General features: G+C 47.1%; 1 protein-coding gene across 2 annotated transcripts; it reads left to right on the forward strand.

Moving 5' to 3' along the window:
* The first annotated feature begins 1181 nt into the window (after positions 1 to 1181).
* On the forward strand, positions 1182 to 18331 carry SLC1A6 (solute carrier family 1 member 6). 2 transcript variants are annotated; one of them, XM_069592768.1, is made up of 9 exons: positions 1182 to 1386; positions 2522 to 2659; positions 4354 to 4558; positions 5887 to 5929; positions 6348 to 6691; positions 11596 to 11829; positions 13079 to 13273; positions 15844 to 15978; positions 18121 to 18331. In XM_069592768.1, exons 1-9 carry the CDS (start codon positions 1182 to 1184, stop codon positions 18314 to 18316), a joined length of 1695 nt encoding a protein of 564 aa, XP_069448869.1. In that variant the 3' UTR covers positions 18317 to 18331. The 2 variants fall into 2 exon arrangements, with proteins under 2 accessions (XP_069448869.1, XP_069448870.1); XM_069592769.1 differs by lacking the exons at positions 4354 to 4558; positions 11596 to 11829; positions 13079 to 13273; positions 15844 to 15978; positions 18121 to 18331 and having other exon boundaries at positions 6348 to 6378.
* The last annotated feature ends 3508 nt before the right edge of the window (positions 18332 to 21839 follow it).

Genomic DNA, 21839 nt, shown 5'->3' on the forward strand with positions numbered 1-21839 from the left:
TACAGCAATCACCTTTATCAAGCTCCAAAATACTATATTCACTTTTATACAAACGCAGTTGTAAAATATTTTTTAGAAGTTTATTTATTTTTAATTGAAGGATAATTGCAATATTGTGTTGATTTCTGCCATACATCAACATGAATCAGCCATGGGTATACATATGTGCCCTCCCTCTTGAACCTCCTTTCAACCTCCCACCCACCCCATCACACCCCTGTAGGTTAATTTTGATGTATGTTTTAATGGAGGAAGGGAACACAAAGGCAAATGTTCCTCAGACTCATGAAAATCACAATTTCCAGACTGCCCTGGGCATATATGGTATTGGTAAAAGGATAGGCGAGTTTTAATTTCTATATGCATTTTACTTAATGTGTATTAAAATACAGGGTCAGGAAAATCCCTGGAGCAGGAAATGGCAACCCACTCCATTATTGTTGCCTGGAGGATCCCATGGACAGAGGAGCCTGGCGGGCTACAGTGCATGGGGTGGCAAAGAGTCGGACATGACTGAGCACAGCACAGCAACTAAGCCAAACATGAAATCGTATTAATTTGGGGTGCTAGCCCCAAAGTACCTTGTTTAAGAGTCTGCGTGAAACTGGTGCTTGGCAGAGGCTTGTTAGTCTGGTTTGTGAGCCAGGGAAGCTCCCAATTACTTGTAACGATCTCATAAGAGGGTAAAGAATCTGCCTGCAATTTGGGAGACCCAGGTTTAATGGGTTGGGAAGATCTTCCCTGGCTCAGGAAGATTGCCTGAAGGAGGAAATGACAACCCACTCCAGATTTCTTGCCTGGAGAACTCCATGGACAGAGGAGCCTGATGGGCTGCAGTCCATCTGGTCTGAAAGAGTTGGACAGGACTGAGCGACAAACACTTTCAGTTTTCATGAACTAAGGAGGGGGCCAGAGATACAGAATGGCAAAATCGTCCCTGAAATTGTGATCTGCTTCTTTGTCTCTCCCACCCATGCCTGGGGATGGTTCTGGAGACCTTGATCCTTTTTCTGCCAGGACATGACCCTTGAACTTCAGGCGGTGTTCTCAGGCAGCCCAGCGTGGGCACATCCCCACTGGACCAGCGCTCTCCCTGAGTTCCTCACCAGCTTCTGCCCTTTCCTTCGCCTTCTGTCTCATCCTTCACCAGGCCTGCTCCCTCTGTTCCCCACAGATAGACGATGAGCAGCCATGGCAACAGCCTCTTTCTGCGGGAGAGTGGCCAGCGGCTGGGCCGGGTGGGCTGGCTGCAGCGGCTGCAGGAGAGCCTGCAGCAGAGAGCGCTGCGCACGCGCCTGCGCCTGCAGACCATGACACGCGAGCACGTGCTGCGGTTCCTGCGCAGGAACGCCTTCATCCTGCTGACTGTCAGTGCCGTGGTCATTGGTGAGTCATCTGGGAGGGGCGGGCTCTGCCCTCGGAGGGTGAGGACTCGAGGGACACCCCCTGCACTCAGGGTTCTTCCCTCCACTTACTTATTCTCACCTGCACGCGTGCCCAAGTCCACCATTCCGCCTCCCCATGATATAGACAAATGGTACACACTCCCGCAAACATAGCTGTACGTGCAGTGTCTCATGGATATGCAAGTGCACGCACATGCATAAGTATACACTGTTCAAATGCCCACTGTCTGCATATGAACACACAGCATACACTTTCTGCATGTGAACACAGACACGAACACATTTTTATGCATGCACAAAATTTACAGGTGCAAACACATAAACTCACACATTTGTACACCTATAGTAGAACTTACAAACATGTTCACACACACATATGCATTAGTCTAATGCTAATGTGTGCATTAGCCCACACATTGGCTCACTGAAAAGCTTAAATACATGTATACCCCCATGCTTGAAAATAGTAACACACACATATAAATCACACCTAGGTGCACATGTAGGAGAAACATGCACATCTCATGTATGTGGGCCCTCACATACAGGCACAGATACACGTGCACAAGTGAACATGTTGTTCAGTAGCTAAGTCATGTCCTACTCTTGTACTGTAGCCTGCCAGGCTCCTCTGTCCATGGGATTTCCTAGGCAAGAACACTGGAGTGGGTTGCCATTTCCTTCTCCAGGGGATCTTCCCAACCCAGGGATCGAACCTGCATGTCCTGCATTGGCAGGTGGATTCTTTACCACTGAGCCACCGAGGAAGCCAACACATACAAGTAACACCTATATGCACACATAGGAAAGACATGTACATGTGATATACATGGGCCCTCACATACAGGCACAGATACATGTGCACAAGTGAGCATACACTGTTACATATGTGTACATAGGTACACAGGAGTGGGTGTAGACATATACACACATGCCACGGCAGTAGCACATAAATTCATGCATTCCACAATGTACACACCAACACACACTCGTCAAATGTTTCTCTTTTCTTTTACCTCGATCCACACACACACAGACCCTGCTTGGGATGGATGGCCCTTCCTTGGGGCTCAGTGACCAAATTCAACTCTATGCACCGCTCATTCTGGCCCTAGGGGTCAGCCTGGCCTTTGCCCTGCGCCCATACCAGCTCAGCTACCGCCAGATCAAGTACTTCTCTTTCCCTGGAGAGCTCCTCATGAGGATGCTGCAGATGCTGGTGCTGCCCCTCATTGTCTCCAGCCTGGTCACAGGTGAGAGAACCCAGGCTGGGGCTGGCCTCCAAGACCCATCCCAGAGTCCAGGCTCACACCTTGAGCCAAGGCTGTTCCAAGCATGGGACAACCTCCCCAACTCAGGACCTCAAACATGGAGCATGCAACTCACTCTGAGTCCTTGACCAAAGCCCCAGTCCCAATCAGACCTGTGTTTTAGAACCCGTATGACCTAGGTGACTTATCTCAGTAATGTTCCTGTACTTTTCCTTGGAGGTAAAATACCAGCCTGTTGGGGGCTTAGAGATGAAAGGAAGGCTGTTGTGGGGTCACCAGGAAAGGTACCTGGGATATGGTGTGGATGGTCATGGAGTGGGCTGTGGATGAAGGTGTTTGAGACAGGTTACAAAATAGTGGGTGGAGAAAGTGAAAGTGAAAGTCGCTCAGTTGTGTCTGACTATTTACGACCCCACGGACTATACAGTCCTTGGGATTCTCTAGGCCAGAAAACTGGAGTGGGTAGTCTTTCTCTTCTCCAGGGGATCTTCCCAGCCCAGGGATCGAACCCAAGTCTCCTGCATTGCAGGTGGATTCGTTACCAACTGAGCCACAAGGGAAGCCCTGGTGGGTGGAGGGTAGGATGGAAGTGTAGACAGCCTATGCAGGGCTTGGCAAACTGTTTCTATGAAGGGCCAGGTAGAACACATTTGTTTCAAGGGCCATGTGGTCTCTGTTGCAACGCTTCACTTCTCTTGTCATGCAAAAGCAGCAGCAGATTAGTAAGTAAACAAATGGGCATTGTTGTGTCCCAATAAAACTTTATTTACAGAAAGAGTGGTCAGTTCTCAAGCACCAGCTTTGGCGGGGCGGTGGTGATGATAAAGGCATAGAAGAATGATTTCTTGGGTTGGGTTTCCCTAGCTGCAGAGCCTGAGATGGGGATATTTGCACAAGCGAATTATTGAGGGATAAAATAGTTCTCAGGAGAAACCTATGAGGAAGTGAGATGAGCAGGATGGGGTGGATAAAGAAGCTAAGCAGAAATGGCTTCAGAAGGCTGGCCTCTCAGCCTGATCCCATAGGGAGCTCTGGAGAGTGTATAAAACTACAGAGTCGTCCTCCACAACTCTGCCTCCCTCTAAATCAAAGGAGCTGAGCTTTTGAATCCCTGTACCAATCAGTCATTTCTCCCAGCCTCCACTGGGGCCCTTGTGGGCGAGTAAGCTCCTGCTGTGCTGAGAGCAATGTTCAAGAGAAGGGGCCAGCATGAGTCATTAGCAGCCAGCAGGCTCAGCTGTGGAAAGATGGGTGTATCAGCCTTGTAAAGGGTGTCTGGATAGGGTACCAAGCGTATATACTACATACAGATAGTGTATACTGAGGTGGGTTGAAGGGAGGTGTGATGCTTGGGGTGGATAGTAGGGTAAAGAGAGGAATGCAAATGAAGTTATGGTGCAAAATAGGGGTAATTAGAGGATGGAGTAGGGGTTGAAAATGTTGGCTTGGAGTAGGAGGAAGGTTAGTGAAGTGGTGCTTGGGATAAAGGATGGAGTGGAAGGTGTATTTGGAACACAGAATGGGAGCTGGAGGGTAGCCATGTGGGTGGAAGGACGGGGGTGGGTCACGGGAGGAGGGTTGGTTGTGGCAGTATGGGGGCTGAGGAGCAAGTGGATGGGAGAGCGGATGGTGGGCTGTGGATGGGGCTCCTCCGGGCTGCATCCCCTGTCCTCCAGGTATGGCGTCCCTGGATAACAAGGCAACAGGGCGGATGGGGATGCGGGCGGCTGTGTACTACATGGTGACCACGGTCATCGCGGTCTTCATCGGCATCCTCATGGTCACCATCATCCACCCCGGGAAAGGCTCCAAGGAGGGGCTGCACCGAGAGGGTCGGATCGAGACCATCCCCACGGCAGATGCCTTCATGGACCTGGTCAGGTGACGTCCTTTCTAATGTTGATGGGAATTCCAGCCCTATGTGTAACAACCTTTACTCATGGGGAGACCTATGGGGAGACAGGTGGACCCAGTCAGGAAATATGGCACCCAAGTTGAGCCTAGTTTTAGAATAATAGTGCATGCTCAGTCGTGTCCGACTGTTTTTGTGAGTTCCTGGACTGTATGTAGCCTACCAAGCTCCTCTGGCCGTGGAATTTTTCAGGCAAGAATACTGGAGTGAGTTGCTGTTTCCTTCTTCTGGGGATCTTGCTGACCCAGGGAGTGAACCCATGTCTCTTACATCTCTTGAGTTGGCAGGCAGGTTCTTCACCACTAGTGCCCACCTGGGTTTTCTTGGCACTCAGTTTCTGTCCTGGGTGGTGGTGGTAGTTTAGTCACTAAGTTGTGTCTGACTCTTTTGTGACCCCGTGGAGTATAGCTCACCAGGCTCCTCTGTCCATGGAATTTCCCAGGCAAGAGTACTGGAGTGGGTTGCCATTTCCTTCTCCGGGGGATCTTCTTGACTCAGGAATGGAACCTGGGTCTCCTGCATTGCAGGCGAATTCTTTGCTGACCGAGCCACCACGGAAGCCCACAGATCCCCTGGGATTGATTTTGCTTACTTCCAAAATGTGATCTTTTGATCCTTAGGCTCGGAAGGCTATAGTTGCCCCTTCTTGGTATGGGCTCAGGACAAATGGTGTTTGTTTGGTATTCCAGAGATGCATTGGAAGGTGAATAATTCTCTTGGAGTAGCAAGATTTTGCCTGCCAGCATCAAGACTGGCCACAAGTCTCCCCTAGTGACTTAATTTGGGGAAAGCTAGTGTTGGAAGAGTTCAGGAGCTTTCTGTGTGTGTGTGTGTGTGTGTGTTTTTTTTTCGAGACATCACAGTATATGAAGTCCCTGAGATGGCATAGTGTCCTAACCTAGGGCTCAGACAGACCTGAATTTGAGGTCTACCCCTCCCCCTGAGTTAGCAGCTTTGTGGTTTTGGGTAACTTACATAAGTTCTTTTTGCTTTGGTTTCTTTGTATGTAAAATGGGGAGAATCAGTAATACTTTCAGGGTTGCAAGCATGCTTGGTTGCTCGGTCGTGTCTGACTCTTTTGGACCCCATGGACTGTAGTCTGACAAGCTCCTCTGTCCATGGGATTCTCCAGGGTTAGTGTGATGTTTAAATCAGATCCTAGAGGTAAGGCACTTAGCTCAGTGTTCAAATGCTGTCTGCTATTATTATTGTTGCTGTTGTTATTATTATTGCTATGATCATTTTAGATTCTCTTCCAAGGTCTAACCACGTCCATTTATCTGATGTTTTTCTGCAGAAATATGTTTCCGCCCAACCTTGTGGAGGCCTGCTTCAAACAGGTCAGGGGGAAAGACATTGTCTGATCAAGGAGGTTTGGGTGGTTGGGGGAGCTTGCTGCTGAGTGAATGGTCCAGGAGGGAGGGATGGGAAGAAGGATGGGACAGAGCACTCACTGTTCAGGTCTTTTGGAAGAGTCTGAAAGGAAGACTGCTTCCTATGGTGTGGTGATCAGGGAAGGTTAGAGATAAGGACTTAGGCCAACCCAAGGCTGCCTGGGGATGGTAATGAAGAAGGAACCAGGGCTTCTGATCATAAATTGGTGAGGAGACAGGCCTCCCAAATCTGCCTGAACATTGCTCATGCAAAATCTATACTCATTCTCCCATGCACAAATGAGGTTGTTCACTTCCTCATTTATTTATTGATGCACTCAATCTACTATGCATTCATCTGTGGCCTGATATCTCCACATTTCAGTTTAAGACACAGTACAGCACGAGGTTGGTGACCAGGACTGTCGTGAGGACAGATAATGGATCTGAGCTGGGCACCTCTATGCCGCCTTCATCCTCACTGGAGAATGGAACCGGCCTCCTGGAAAATGTCACGCGAGCCTTGGGCACCCTGCAGGAGGTGCTGAGCTTTGAAGAGACTGTACCTGTGCCTGGCTCAGCCAATGGCATCAATGCCCTGGGCCTTGTGGTCTTCTCAGTGGCCTTCGGGCTGGTCATTGGTGGCATGAAACACAAGGGCCGAGTCCTGCGGGACTTCTTCGACAGCCTCAATGAGGCTATTATGAGGCTGGTGGGCATCATTATCTGGTGAGTGGCGCTGTGATGGGGGCAGGGAGTGATGGTGATGGTACATGGGAAGGAGGTCAAGACTGGGAAGTCAGGTTGTGGTTTAGCTACTGAAATGGTTGTGGGGCGCCTTTGGCCAAAGTCATCTATCTGTCTGTTGGTTAATTCACTCACCCACTCATTCAGTCATTCGTTCAGTCCTTTGTGCTTTGTGAACGGTTTATTCTCTCACTCACCCCCCTGTTCACCTATGTATCCACTCATCTACTCATTTGTACTCATGCTTCTGTGCATTGTTTATTCACTCCATCATTCAGCTGCTCAGCTGCTCATTCTTCTATGGATTAACCACATTATCCACTCACTCATTTATTTATTTATCATCATTCTTCCGTGCAATGGTTTATTCACTTTCTCATTTGTTCATTTGTCCGTGCATAAGTTAATTCACTCATTGATATGTTCATTCACTCATAAATTCATTCACAAACTCATCCATGCATTAGTTAACCCACGATTAATTGATGGATCGATTTTCTCACTAAGTCATTTATTCATTCAGGCTCATTCTTTGACTGACTTGCTCATCTCTACATTTGTTATTCTGTCATTTAATCAAATATCCCCTGCATTCATTCATCTGTTTGCTTAAGCCACTCATCCATTCACACACCCATCATTCATGTTTCATTTGCTCATTTTCTTGTTCCTTTATCCACTTGCTATTTATTCCTTAATTGACACATTCATTCATTCACTCTTTAAATCCCATCAGACATTTTCCCAGGCAGACTTTGTTTCGAACTCTGGAATACAGAGAAAACTTGAATTCAGTCCTTGTCTTTAAAGAGCTCACAAAGTCTTAGAGGAGACAGATGCATATTAGATAAATATGATACAAGGTGGAAGGTTCTAGAGTCAAGAGAGATTTAAAAAGTATAGGGAATATGATTGACAGAGCAATGGATAAAGAAGATATGGTACTTAAACACAATGGAATATTACCCAGCCATTAAAAAGAATGAAATAATGCCATTTGCAGCAACATTGGTGGCCCTAGAGAATGTCATACTGAGTGAAGTAAGTCAGAGAAAGAGAAAAACACGACATCCCTTATATGTGGAATCTAAAAAGAAATGATACAAATGATCTTACTTACGAAACAGAAAAAAACTCACAGACTTAGAAAACGAAATTATGATTGTCAGGGGTACAGGATAGTAAGTGAGTTTGGGATGGACATGTACACTCTGCCCTATTTAAAATGGATAACCAACAAGGGCCTACTGTAGAGCACATGGAACTCTGCCCAATGTTACATGGCAGTCTGGATGGGAGGGGACTTTGGGGGAGATTGGATACATGTATACATTGTGGCTGAGTCCCTTAGCTGTTCACCTGAAACTACCAGGAAATGGTTAATCAACTAGACCCAAGTACAAAATAAAAGGTTCAAAAGAAAAAAATAGTATAGGGAATACAGAAAAGTGAGCCGCCAGTGGGGTATATGCAGTGAACTCTGCCTGGGAAGGTGAGGAGAAAGTCACGGAGAAGTCCACCTCTTAGCTGGGTCTTGAAAGGTGAGTAGAGTCCAACAGGACCTGAAGAAGGAAGAGGTACTTCAGGCAGAGGGAACAGAACATGCAAAGCTTGAAAGAATCTGAGTTGTCTGGGGAATTGTGAGGAGTTCCAGAAGGTGGGTGCATACGCTGGGAATAGTGGTGGAAGATGGGAACAAGACTGTCTTCCCAAATTGGGTAAGACTTTGTACATCATCCCAAATCAGGCGAAAGTGGCCAGGAGGGGCTAGAGGCTAAGTTGAGAGCCTGGGAAAGCAGGAGGGTGGAGAGTGTCTGTATCTTGAGCAAAGAGGCAAGGCCTGGGGATTGGGGTGGGGAGAGGGAGTGGGAGACAATACTGAGGGCTCACAGCATCTACTATATCTTCACTATTTAGAACTTATAGCTAAAATATTTAAATAAATTGGTTTTAAATGAAAATTAAAGGGGAAATGTTAAAAATTTTTGTTTGATTAAAAACAAAATTTATGGATACAGAGTGGTCTCCCGTCAGGCTCAAGGTGGTCTCTGCCTTGTAATTCAGTTGTCACTCCTTGAAAAAAAATTTCTATTTACTTTTGGCTGAGCTGGGCCTTTGTTGCTGTACACGGGCTTTCTCTAGTTGCGGCGAGTGGGGGCCACTCTGCAGTTGTGCACAGGATTCCCACTGTGGTGGCTTCACTTGTTGCAGAACACGGGCTCTAGGGCACGTTGCGCACCCTTCGGGAGTTGTGGCCTGTTGGGCTCAGTAGTTGCAGCCTGCAGTCTCTAGAGTGCAGGCTCATTACTTGTGGCCCATGGGCTCAGTTGCCCCACAATATGTGGGATCTTTCTGAATCAGGGATTGAACTGATGTCTCTTGAATTGCAAGGCAGATTTTTAACCACTGGACCACCAGGGAAGCCTCAGTTGTCACCTTTTTTAAAGTGCTGTTACTTCAAGAGGTTATAACAAAAAATAGACAAAACAAAACCAAAGAAGGAAAGCAAAACAAGACTGGAAGTACAAGAGAAGGAAGCAAAATAACTTGCAACAAAAAAAATATATTAAAGGGAATCCAGTACTGAACCAGAAGACCTATAGTATGTATGCATTGCACATAACCACTTTGTCATTAGGAATAAAAGTTTCAGAAGTGGAGGGGACGGGGACTGTGGGGCCAGAAAGGTCACTTCACTGTATTCACAACTGGGGTTCTGAGGCTGTGCAGGAGGCAGAAGTCCCCTTCTCCCCTTTCTTACCCACTTGAGTCCAGTTAACCCCTTGGGGTCTGATGTCCTGGACCCTTCCAGCTGCTTTTCCAAGATCTCAACTTAGCTTGGAGGGGAAGCTTATCAAGGATAAGCAAGAAGATTGAAAAGAAGTATTGAAAACTCAACTGAATTGGGAACCATGAGTTTTATCGTGGTATTTGGCATGTTTGGGAAAATACCCATGTGTCACAATGGTGAAGAATCTGCCTGCCAGTGCAGGAAATGCGGGAGTTGCAGGTTCAATCCCTGGGTCGGGAAGATCCCCTGGAGCAGGAAATGGCAACCCATTCTGGTATTCTTGCCTGGAAAATTTCATGGGCAGAGGAGCCTGGTGGGCTTCATTCCATGGGATCATGAAGAGTCAGACACGACTGAGCAAGCACGCACCTATGCTATATGTGCCAGGTAGCTGAGTATGGAAGGAAAGAAATCATGTACAGTTGATCCAGAGTTGAGGAATTTTGCAGAGGATGAGAACGAAGGATGGAGGTGAGGAGTTTGGGAATATTCATAGACACAGAGTGGGGGACAATTCAGCAATCACCCACCAGGCCTATCCTTGAGCCCAGAAATGTCTGGCGGTGTCTCCTGTGATCTTATTTCCACAGCCTTAGCTTGGGTCTCATCATTTCTGTCCTAAGCTGTTGCACCAACTTTCCAAGTGGTCCTCACCTCCTGTAGTACATCCTCCATGACAATGAACAAGCGTAGGCTTCAATTTCTAAAGAGAGAGAAGTAACAGAGGAAGCCAGGTGATGAGCTAATTAGGGCACTGTTGGCAGAAACTCATAAAACTAAGCAATGAGCTGATTTGACAGGAAAACAGATGAGTCCCTGATGAAGTTGCTTCTTCTGTCTCTTCTACTATCTTTTTCATTCACTGTTCCAGTCTCACTGGTCTTCTCTCTGCTCCTCCTATACTCCTAGCTCACATTCACCTCTGGGTCTTGCACTGTCCCTGCAGCGCTTTCCCCTAAGATATGCATGGTTGCTTTTCATCATTCAGGTCTCAGTGCAAATGTCACATCTTCCAAGAAGCCCTCCCTGACCACTCCTTCTTAAAGCCCCACTCAGAAGTGGCTCTCTTTTGCAGTTATCACACATTGAGGTTTTTAATGACATATTTCTCTGTGTACTGCATATTTCACCCATTAGAATGTAAGCACCAAGAGGGCAGGGACCAGGTGAATGGAACATAGTAGGTGCTCAATGGATATTTGTTGAGTAAATGAATAAATAGGTAATTTAATAAGACAGGTTGTGTATAATTAATTTTTATTGGCATATAGTTGATTTACAATGTTGTATTAGTTTCAGATGTACAGCAGAGTGAGTCAGTTATATATAATATACATACATATATCCACTCTTTTTTAGATTCCATTCCCATGTAGGTCATCACAGAATATTGAACAGAGTTCCCTGTGCTATACAGTAGGTTCTTATTAGTTATCCATTTTATATATAGTAATGTGCATATGTTAATCCCACTCTTCCAATTTATTTCCCCCTTTTCACTTTGGTAACCATAAGTTTGTTTTTTACATCTGTGACACAATTTCTGTTTTGTAAATAGGTTCATTTGTACCATTTTTAAAGATTCCACAAATAAGTGATATCATAGGATATTTGAGAGAGATGGTTTTGAGATGTCTGTGGGAAATCCAGGTGAAATTGCTCACAGCTGGTGAATGAGTGAGGATATGCACTTTTAGGGAAGAGAATAGGGGCATATGAGGTACAAATATGGGAAATGAAGGAAGTTAGAGGGTCAGAGGTAGGGAGTATCTGGGCATCGCCTCAGGAGGAAGTCCTGAAGACAGCGATAATTGGGAGGTCTTTGAAGTGGGGAGAGGGTGAAGGAGAGCCCTTATAAGAGAGTATATCTTGGAGCTGTAGGACTGAGGGTGAGCTGTAGATAAGCAGGAAGAAAAGAAGGGATAGGTTCATGGAAACCCGCCCCATAGGTTATTGTGTGGGGGAGGTTGGAGGGGAGTCAGGTGCTGTATGGTGGGTATTGCCTGGCTCCAGGGTCTATATGGGCAAAGGCTTGGGGCTGCTAGTGCCAGGGGAGGTCATGAGGAGGGCCTGACAGGTGTCTGGCTTGGCCCAGGTATGCACCCGTGGGTATCCTGTTCCTGATTGCTGGCAAGATCTTAGAGATGGAGGACATGGCCGTCCTGGGGGGTCAGCTGGGCATGTACACCCTGACCGTCATTGTGGGTTTGTTCGTCCATGCCGGTGGCATCCTGCCTCTCATCTACTTCCTCATCACCCACCGGAATCCTTTCCCCTTCATTGGAGGAATACTGCAGGCTCTCATCACCGCCATGGGCACGTCTTCCAGGTATGACCTTGACTCCCACTGCTGGTACCTTTCCTAGATACATTCTTTGTGTTTCCCAGGATCTCCTGGGAGTCCTGCCCTTTCTACCACTTTAGAACCTCATCTGGGCTACTGAGTAGTGTCAGTGGCTCTTTGAAGGTGGATCAAGATCTCCTGGAGGAGGAAATGGCAATCCAATCCAGCACTCTTGTCTGAACAATCCCTTGGACAGAGGAGCCTGGCAGGCTACAGTCCATAGGGTCACAAAGAGTCAGACATGACTGAAGTGACTTAGCACCCAGCACCTGGGCACTGATCTTTGTCATGCGCTGGCTGTTGTGACTCTTTTCCGCTCTTCTTCTGTTTCTCTATTTAATATGGACAGAGAGCCAGCTACCAACTTTGAGGTTAGGACAAAGGTTCCAACATGCCTCCTGATCTCAGTCATTTTCTAGCTTGTAGGGTCTCATCTTGCCTTGAGATGGCCTCTGGGAGATCTCTTGGCTTCTTTTATTTTGTGGTTTCAGGGGGTTCATAAGAAGCACCCCTTTCTCCCATCAACCAAATTCAAAACAATCTGAGACGTATCACTAGAGCCAACCAGATGGAAGAAGAATATAATTTTTATTGCTTATACACTGAAGAATGTGCCTCTTGATCTGTGGTCAAGTAGGATTGGTCACTTGTACCTCCAGAATTAAACTCACCAGGTTGCCGCAGGCATGGATACCTAAACATCCTCTCTGTGGGTCCAGGCTTCTCTTTGCATGATATAAAGTGGACCAGACAGAGCACATGTTTTATGGATCAGCTGACTCCAAGTGGGGAGAAAGGCTGAGAAGGCTCGTATACCTGAGGTCAGTCCCCAAGTAAACACGGGAAGTGGGGAATAGGAGTCTTCTGTAATACCCTTCTCTTAGCCCTGAGAGGTGGGAACTTGGAAGATCTTTCCTCTTCTTTCTGGAAGTGGGTAGTTAGAGTGAGCTAGCAGCATGAACCAGTGACCTGAACCAGTGTGTAGTAAGTGGCCTTAAGCTATTGACTCTGGGTGGGCCAGGAGACCTGAGCCTGGGGGACGTCACTGCTGTGTGCCCCCTGTGTCATGAAGAGTCCCTCTCCCCCATGCACAGTTATCAGCCCCTGAAATGGTATACATCTGCCATCTTCCCCTTACCCTAGTTCCCAGCCTGCCTCCCAGTGTTCTCAAGGGGAGCCCTCCTTGGGCCCAGGGCTACCCCCTATCCTCAGCCCTTGGGGCTCTCTTCCCCAGCTCTGCGACACTGCCCATCACCTTCCGCTGTCTGGAGGAGGGCCTCGGTGTGGACCGCCGCATCACCAGGTTCGTACTGCCCGTGGGGGCCACTGTCAACATGGATGGCACCGCCCTCTATGAGGCCCTGGCCGCCATCTTCATCGCCCAAGTCAACAACTACGAGCTCAACCTGGGCCAGATCACAACTATCAGGTGAGTTGGCCTTGGTTGGAACCTGCCAACAGGTGAGACCTGAGAAGTCATTAGCTTGGCTGGGGGTAGGGATGGTGTTGGAGGGAAGGGAGCCTTTGGATATTGGTTGGGGGCGTGTATTGAGGGATGCAGGAAAAAATAAGACATGGTTCCTGAACTTAGGGAGAATCTAGTCTAAGGAAGAGACACTGATGATAGTGATGCTGATGACAGTGATGATGTAGCTTATGTTGGTAATAGTGGAGATGAGGTGGATGGTGTCGATCGTGGTGATGGTGGTGATAATGGTTTCGGTGGCGGTGATGATGGCCAACGTTTATGAAACTCTTGCTATGTATCATCTCAGTCACTCAGTTGTGTGTGACTCTTTGTGACCCCATGGACTGTGGCCTGCCAGGCTCCTCTGTCCATGTTATTCTCCAGGCAAGAATACTGGAGTGGGTTGCCATGCCCTCCAGGTGATCTTCCCAGGGATTGAGTCTATATCTCTTATGTCTACTGCATTGGCAGGTGGGTTCTTACCACTAGCGCCACCTGGGAAACCCAGCAGCTTCCCACTAGCTGTCTTATTAACACCGGATGGTGTATGTATATTGATGCTACCCTCTCAGTTCGTTAGCCTACTCTTGACTCAGTCTGACCCTCTACTTGGTGGTGGACCACCATCTTTTTCATTTTCTAGGTATTGCACATTTTAGTTTTCCTAAGCCATATACATGCAAGTGTATATGTTTTTTCTCTCACTCAGTGCCATAGACAGTTTCTTCTTTTGATTCTAAACTTAGCCCCCCTTCCAGAGTGTCCTTCCTGGCATCAGGACCTCTCTCTACTGACCCACCTACTTCTAGCACATGTGTGTATGGGGGACTCAAGCTTCTGCTTCATGGCTGCTGCCCAGGTTGATTCTTCTGCCCTCTTCCAGCCCCCAGAGGCAGCTGGTTAAACCCCTGCTTTTACACGTAGGAAGAGTAAAGGAGCAAAGAAAGAAGCATTGAGGACACTGTAAGGAGCGTCAGGATCACCTCTCACATTGCTCTCTCTGGGTGAGGCACTGGGTGGCAGGGGTTTGTTGTTGTCGTTTCGTCGCTCAGTTGTTTGACTCTTTGCAACACCTTCGGCCTGTAGCCCACCAGGCTGCTCTGTCCATAGGATTCTCCAGGCAAGAATACCGGAGTGGGTTGCCAATTCCTCCTCCAGGGTGTCTTCCCGACCCAGGGATTGAACCCACGAATCCTGCATTGCAGGTGAATTCTTTAGCACTGAACCACGAGGGAAGCTGGGCGGCATGGATGTGACATCCCTAGACACTCATGCCATGCTGACTGCTTGCTTTCCTTTGCATCTGTGGTCAAAAAAATGTCGCTGGTCTTTTCAGTAAACAAAGGTTGTCACCCTGCCATCAGCTATTGGCCGCTGCAGCTGCCCCCAGAGGTGCCCCTTGGGGGCAATTCAGGATGGAGCAAAGCAGGCTGCTGGCCCTGTATAGTTCAGATGCTCATCTAGGAATGGTATCAACGGGCCAGACTCTTGTATTGTCCCATACATAGAAAAGTGCTCAAATCACTGACTTGAGATGTCTGGTGATTTTAATTTAAATCTTAATTGGAGGATGATTGAAAAAATTAATTTTTAATTTTTATTTGAAGGAGAATTGCTTTACAGTGTTGTGTTGGTTTCTGCTGTACAACAGTGTGAATCAACTATAAGTAAACACATATCCCCTCCATTGTGAGCCTCCCTCCCATTCTCCCTCCCCCATCCCACCCCTCTATGTCACCGCAGAGCCCTGAGCTGAGCTCCTTATGGTACACAGCAGCTTCCCACTAGCTATCTATTTTACAGAGGGGAGTGTATATATGCTAGGGCTACTCTCTGGTTTTTTTTAATTTTTATTTTTGTGTTTAGCAGTAATCTTTTAGATATTTCCAGACAAGTTTTTATTTTTTTCTCTTTTTTTTTTCCCAACAAAAAGTCCTTCATCCTTAACCTTTTCAGAACCTTTCCTCAGAGCTATCAGAGTGGCTGTCACTCTGGCTCAGAAAGGTCCCGGAATAAAACATAACTCAGCTTTAAGGGGCGTACCTCATGGCTCCGTGGTAAAGAATCTGCCTGCCAATGCACGAGATGGGGATTTGATTCCTGGGTTGGGAAGATCCCCTGGAGAAGGAAATGGCAACTCACTCCAGTATTCTTGCCTGGGAAATACCATGGAGAGAGGAGCCTGGTGGGCAGCAGTCCATGGGGTTGCAAAGAGTCAGACACGACTGAGCAACTAAACAACAATAACAACAACAACAACAACAACTCAGTTTAAAAAAAAAAAACAACAGCAAAACACCTGCTCTTGCATCTGCAATATGAACTGTTTAAAACGTCCATCATTGGATGAAACTCCAGCCAGATCCCAGTAAAAGATGAGGGGTATCTCTGCATTGGCTTTTGATAAAAGTCGCTTTGAATTTGCTCTTATTTTGGGGATCTGACCCCTTCCCTTCTTTTGTGTCTCCCTAATACCCCCTCATTTCTCCCTTCCCCCTGCCTGTGTCCCTGTGTCCTTTCTTCCTGTGCAGTATCACAGCTACAGCAGCCAGTGTCGGGGCTGCCGGCATCCCCCAGGCAGGTCTGGTCACCATGGTGATTGTGCTCACCTCGGTCGGCCTGCCCACTGAAGACATCACGCTCATCATCGCTGTGGACTGGTTCCTGTGAGTGTTCTTCAGACTCTTCTACTCTCTCTCCTTGAAGCCCCTGCTTTCCCTGTAGGACTCCCAATGAATGGGCTCTCATTGCAGCAAGGACAGAGCTCTAGAATTTTAGGATGAAAAGAGGGCCTTGGAGAACATCCCAAGCAGTATGGACCCCAAATTCCATAGAGTTAATCTTTGGAAGTAGAGAAGTAAGCCATGAGGGGCTTTACCCATCTTCCAGAAAAGCCCTATGGTACCTGCCTTATGTAGAAATCACACACACAAAAAGGTGATCCATGGGGCAGAGCTGACTTGCAAATTTTAAAAAAAAATTCTCAACTTTTATTTTTGAATTTTATTTATTTATTTGACTGTGCCAAGTCTTAGCTGGGGCACGCAGGTCTTCTATCTTTGTTCGCAGTATTCGAACTCTAAGTTTTGGCATGTGGGATCTCGTTCCCTGACCAGGGATTGAATCTGCGCCCCCTGCTTTGGGAGTGAAGAGTCTTAGCCACTGGACCACGAGAGAAGCCCCTCAACTTTTGTGTGTGTGTGTGTGTGTCTCTTCGGTAGTGTCCGACTCTTTGTGACCCCATGGTTGGTAGCCCGCCAGGCTCCTCTGCCCATGGGATTCTTCAGGCAAGAATACTGGAGTGGTTTGCCATGCCCTCCTCCAGGAATTCTTCCTGATCTAGGGACTGAACCCCCATCTCTTATGTCTCCTACATTGGCAGGCAGAGTCTTTACCACTAGTGCCACTGGGGGAGCCCCCCTCAACTTTTATTTTTTAATTAATTATTTTTGACTGTGCTGCAGAGCTTGTTGGATCTTAGTTCCTTGGCTAGGGATTGAACCCAAGCCCTGGCAGTGAAATCTGAGTTCTAACAACTGGAATGCCAAGGAATTTTCTCAACTTTTAATAATAGGAGGTTTACATATAAAAATCTGGACTTTCATCTCCACTTTGGAGCTCTTGCCTGGATCTTACTCCCTTTTAGATGGTTTCCAGCAGGGTCTTATTTACTCACAGTGGTTACCTTCCTCATTCTGTATGCTGTTCAGCTCATAACCCCTAATTTTCTTTTTTAAAATGAATTAATTTACTTAAAAAATTGGAGTATAATTGCTTTACAATGTTTCTGCAGTACAGCAACATGAATCACCTACAGGTATACATATATCCTTTCCCTCTTGAGCCTCCCTCCTTCCCACTCTCTTCTATCCCTGTAGGTTATCACAGAGCACCGAGCTGAGTTCCCTAGCAGGTTCCCAGTTCAGTTCAGTTCAGTTGCTTAGTCATGTCCAGCTCTTTGCAACCCCATGGACTGTAGCATGCCAGGCCTCCCTGTCCATCACCAACTCCTGGAGTTTACTCAAACTCATGTCCATTGAGTCGGTGATGCCATCCAACCATGTCCTCTGTTGTCCCCTTCTCTTCCCACCTTCAATCTTTCCCAGCATCAGGGTCTTTTCAAATGAGTCAGCTCTTCACATTAGGTGGCCAAAGTATTGGAGTTTCAGCTTCAGCATCAGTCCTTCCAATGAACACCCAGGACAGATCTCCTTTAGGATGGACTGGTTGGATCTCCTTGCAGTCCAAGGGACTCTCAAGAGTCTTCTCCAACATCACAGTTCAAAAGCATCATTTTTTTTGGTGCTCAGCTTTCTTTATAGTCCAACTGTCACATCCATACATGACTACTAGAAAGACCATAGCCCTTGACTAGACAGACCTTTGTTGGCAAAGTACTGTCTCTGCTTCTGGTTCCCACTAGCTATCTGTTTCACACAAGGTCTTGCGTATATGTCAGTGCTACTCTCTCGACTCGTCCCACCCTCTCTTTGCCCCTCTGTGCCCACAAGTCCATTCTCTGCATCTGTGTCTCTATTCCTGCCCTGCAAATAAGTTCATCAGTATCATGTTTCTAGGTTTCATATGTATGTCCATACCCCTAATTTGTTATATCAGACATTTACATTAAAAAAAGAATTGCACTGCTGAGAATAAATATGAGCACATCAGAGCTTGGTCCAACCTGTGTTGGACTGGAGTGTGAGCCCTGACTCCAGGGCACAAGGAGCCTCCAGCTGCTGCACCTTCTCTGTGGAGTGTCTCAAGCCTTGATTAACAGCAGCTTCTCTCTCCCCTTCCCTCCGCAGTGACCGACTTCGCACAATGACCAATGTGCTGGGGGATTCTATCGGAGCGGCCGTCATTGAACATCTGTCTCAGCGGGAGCTGGAGCTGCAGGAAGCTGAACTCACCCTCCCCAGCCTGGGGAAGCCCTACAAGTCACTCATGGCACAGGAGAAAGGGGCGTCCAGGGGACGGGGAGGAAACGAGAGTGCCATGTGAGAGCCCCCTGCTCTGCCACCCAGAGAGGGGGGAAGGGGGTCGGGGAGGGGGTTCCTGGGGAAGAACCCCTGCCCGAGTGACTGTGCATGGAACACACATGTTCTTTCCAGCATGTTTGGGGGGAAACTGAGATAAAGGAGCAGGAATGAAAGATGTCTAAGGTGTCTGTTTCTCTCTGGGCATATACTGAAAATTTGTGGGGGAGGCCATGAGCCAGGCTGAGGAGGAGATATTTGCTCTGGGATTAGGGGTAAGAGAAGCTTCACGTTCAACAAGATGAGGGGTCAGCTTGTGTTCCTCATTTTCTCAGAGTGACAGAACTCAAGAAGGTAAACTACTATTCCTCAGTGTTGTTGTTCAGTTGCTAAATTGTGTCCAACTCTGTGACTCTGTAGACTGAAGCACAACCAGGCTCCTCTGTCTTCCACTGTTTCCTGAAGTTTGCTTAAATTCATGTCCATTGGATTGGTGATGCTATCTAACCATTTCATCCTCTGCTGCCCGCTTTTGCTTTTTCCTTCAATCTTTCCCAGCATCAGGGTCTTTTCCAATGAGTCTGCTCTTTGCATCAGGTGGCCAAAATATTGGAGCTTCAGCATCAGTCCTTCAAGTATATATTCAGGGTTAATTTCTTTTAGGATTGACTGGTTTGATCTCCTTCCTGTCCAAGGGACTCTCAAGAGTCTTCTCCAGCACCACAGTTCCAAAACATGAACTTTGCAGCGCTCAGCCTTCCTCTTGGTTCAACTCTCACATCCGTACGTGACTACTGGAAAAATGATAGCTTTGACTATATGGACCTTTGTTGACAAAGTGGTGTCTCTGCTTTTTAAATACACTGTCTAGCTTTAAAACAATATCCATGGCCTCTGTGTGGGGAGTCCCCATGACCACCTTCAGATTTGGTGATATACCAGAAGGACTCATAGAACTTGAAAAAGCTGGGATACTCTCATTTATGGTTTGCACTGAAAAGACACATTGAAATCAGCAAAGGCAAACGATGCAGGTGACAGGGTCCAGAAGAGACTAGGTGTGAGCTTCCAGTTGTCCTGTCCCAGGGGCATTGCACGAATAGCCCTTAATTCTTTCAGCAGTGAGGTATGACAACACGTATGAAATACTGCCAACCGTGGAAGGCCACCTGAACCTTGGTGTCCAGAGTTTTTATCCAGGTGTATCACATAGGCATGGAGTTCCTGCTGACCTTCACAGCTCATTGTTGAGTCTCTCCAGTGTTAGTCGCTCAGTCAGGTTTGACTCTGTGCGACCCCGTGGACTCCAGCCCACCAGGCTCCTCTGTCCGTGGGGTTCTCCAGGTAAGAATACTAGAGTAGGTAGCCATTCCCTTCTCCAGGGGATCTTCCTGACCCAGAGATTGCAGGCCTCCTGTAGTAGCAGGTGAATTCTTTACCATCTGAGGCACCAGGGAAGCCTGAGTTCCTCCAGAGGTCAGACTAATATAGCATTGCCCTGGGTCCCAGGTGAACAAAGCCTGGCTTCCCTGATGGCTCAGTGGGTAAAGAATCTGCCTGCAATGTAGGAGACACAGGAGGCGCAAGTGTGATCCCTGGGTCAGAAGGATCCCCTGGAGCAGAAAATGACAACCCACTCCAGTGTTCGTGCCTAAAAAATCCCATGGATTGGTAGGCTACAGCAGCCATGAGTGAGCCATTAAGCACACACAGTATAGCATTGCCCTGGGTCCCAGGTGAACAAAAACGGGCGTTCACCGTCAACCAGACTACCTGGCATGGATTATGGCCCCAGGTAAACAAAGACACTTGTATCAGGCAGGATATTCCAGGGGTTCAGAGGTCATGTTTCAGGAAGCAGTCTTTCTTTGGGATGTACGGGCTTTGAGCACCCCTTATCCTCCGAGTTAAACCTTTTACTTCATACACCTCATTGTTGGGAACTGGGAAAGCAGGTGGAGATGGAGAAGCATGGAGATGAGTAGTGGGGACTTGTAAACCTGATACTTGACCCCTGGGACTAATTGGCCTGGACAGGCCCAGGCTGGCCCCAGGGGGCTCCTTATATGTAAGGGTGGATGTTGAAGTTTAACCATCATTTTCTTGCAGGCTAATGAACCAGGTGGGAAATTACATGAGACCTTACTAAAGGTGTGGGGAGAACAAGGAAAAACAGAAGGTAACATGATTATAGCTGCTATAAATATAACTCAACTCCATGATCCTTTTGTCTAAGAAATATAATATCATTTTTTTCTAAATCGAATTAAGCTTCACTTGAGCACTTACCTCTCCTAAAGGAGGGGGCAGGATAGGGTGGGAAATTCAAACATGAGTAGGTTTTGGGATGCTCCATCCTCCATTTCTTAAAGGTTTTAAGAGAGCTCTTGAGCATAATAAACTGAGAGAACTTGGGAGAAGCGCTTCAGAAATCTTTAATCTATTTAATCTATCTCACCATGGAACCAAAATCACTGTGAATGGTGACTGCAGCCATGAAATTAAAAGATGCTTGCTCCTTGGAAGAAAAGCTATGACAAACCTACACAGCATATTAATAAAGCAGAGACATCACTTTGCCAACAAAGTCTGTGTAGTCAAAGCTATGGTTTTTCCAGTAGTCATATACAGGTATGAGAGTTGGACCATAGGGAAGCTGAGAGCCAAAGAATTGATACCTTCAAATTGTGGTATTGGAGAAGACTCTTTAGAGTCCCTTGGACAGTGAGGAAATAAAATCAGTCAATCCTAAAGGAAATCAACTCTGAATATTCATTGGAAGGATTGATTCTGAAGCTGAAGCTCCAGTACTTTGGCCACCTGACGTGAAAAGCCAACTCACTGGAAAAGACTGCTGCTGGGAAAGATTGAGGGCAAGAGGAGAAGGGAGGGACAGAGAATGAGATGGTTGGATGGCATCACTGACTCAATGGACATGAGTTTGAACAAACTCTGGGAGATAGTGCAGGACAGGGAAGCCTGGTGTGCTGTAGTTTGTGGGGTGGCAAGGAGTCAGACATGACTTAGTGACTGGACAACAACAGTTGGAGACAATTATGGTAAGAGTTTAGAAATATTCCGTGAGAAGACAAACAGCTCTTCCACTTATAAAATATTCTACTCTGCAATGGACCTTGGGGAACTTTGCCTGAGATCCCAGTGTTAAACTAGAATTTCAGCTTTTATCTCTATCCACCCCATGGTCAATGTTCTGCGTCCCCGGAGGGCTCCTGTGGAAGCAAGGTACGCTAGTTCTTAGGGCTGCCATGACAAAGTACCACAGATTGAGTGGCTTAAACAATAGAATTTTTTTTTCCTCATCATGTTGGAGAAGTCCTAGATCAAGGAGTTCCCTGGTGGTCCAGTGGCTAAGACTCTGCGCTTGCAATGCAGGGTTCCTGGGTTCTATCTTTGGTCAGGGAACTAGATCCCACATTCCATAACTCAGAGTTCTCATGGTTCAGTGAAGATCAAAGATCCTGTGTGCTGCAGCTAAGACCCGGGACAGCCAAATAAATAAACATTGCAAAATAAAGTCATGTCTTTTC

Source organism: Ovis canadensis, chromosome 5 (assembly GCF_042477335.2).
Source record: "Ovis canadensis isolate MfBH-ARS-UI-01 breed Bighorn chromosome 5, ARS-UI_OviCan_v2, whole genome shotgun sequence".
NCBI lineage: Eukaryota > Metazoa > Chordata > Mammalia > Artiodactyla > Bovidae > Ovis > Ovis canadensis.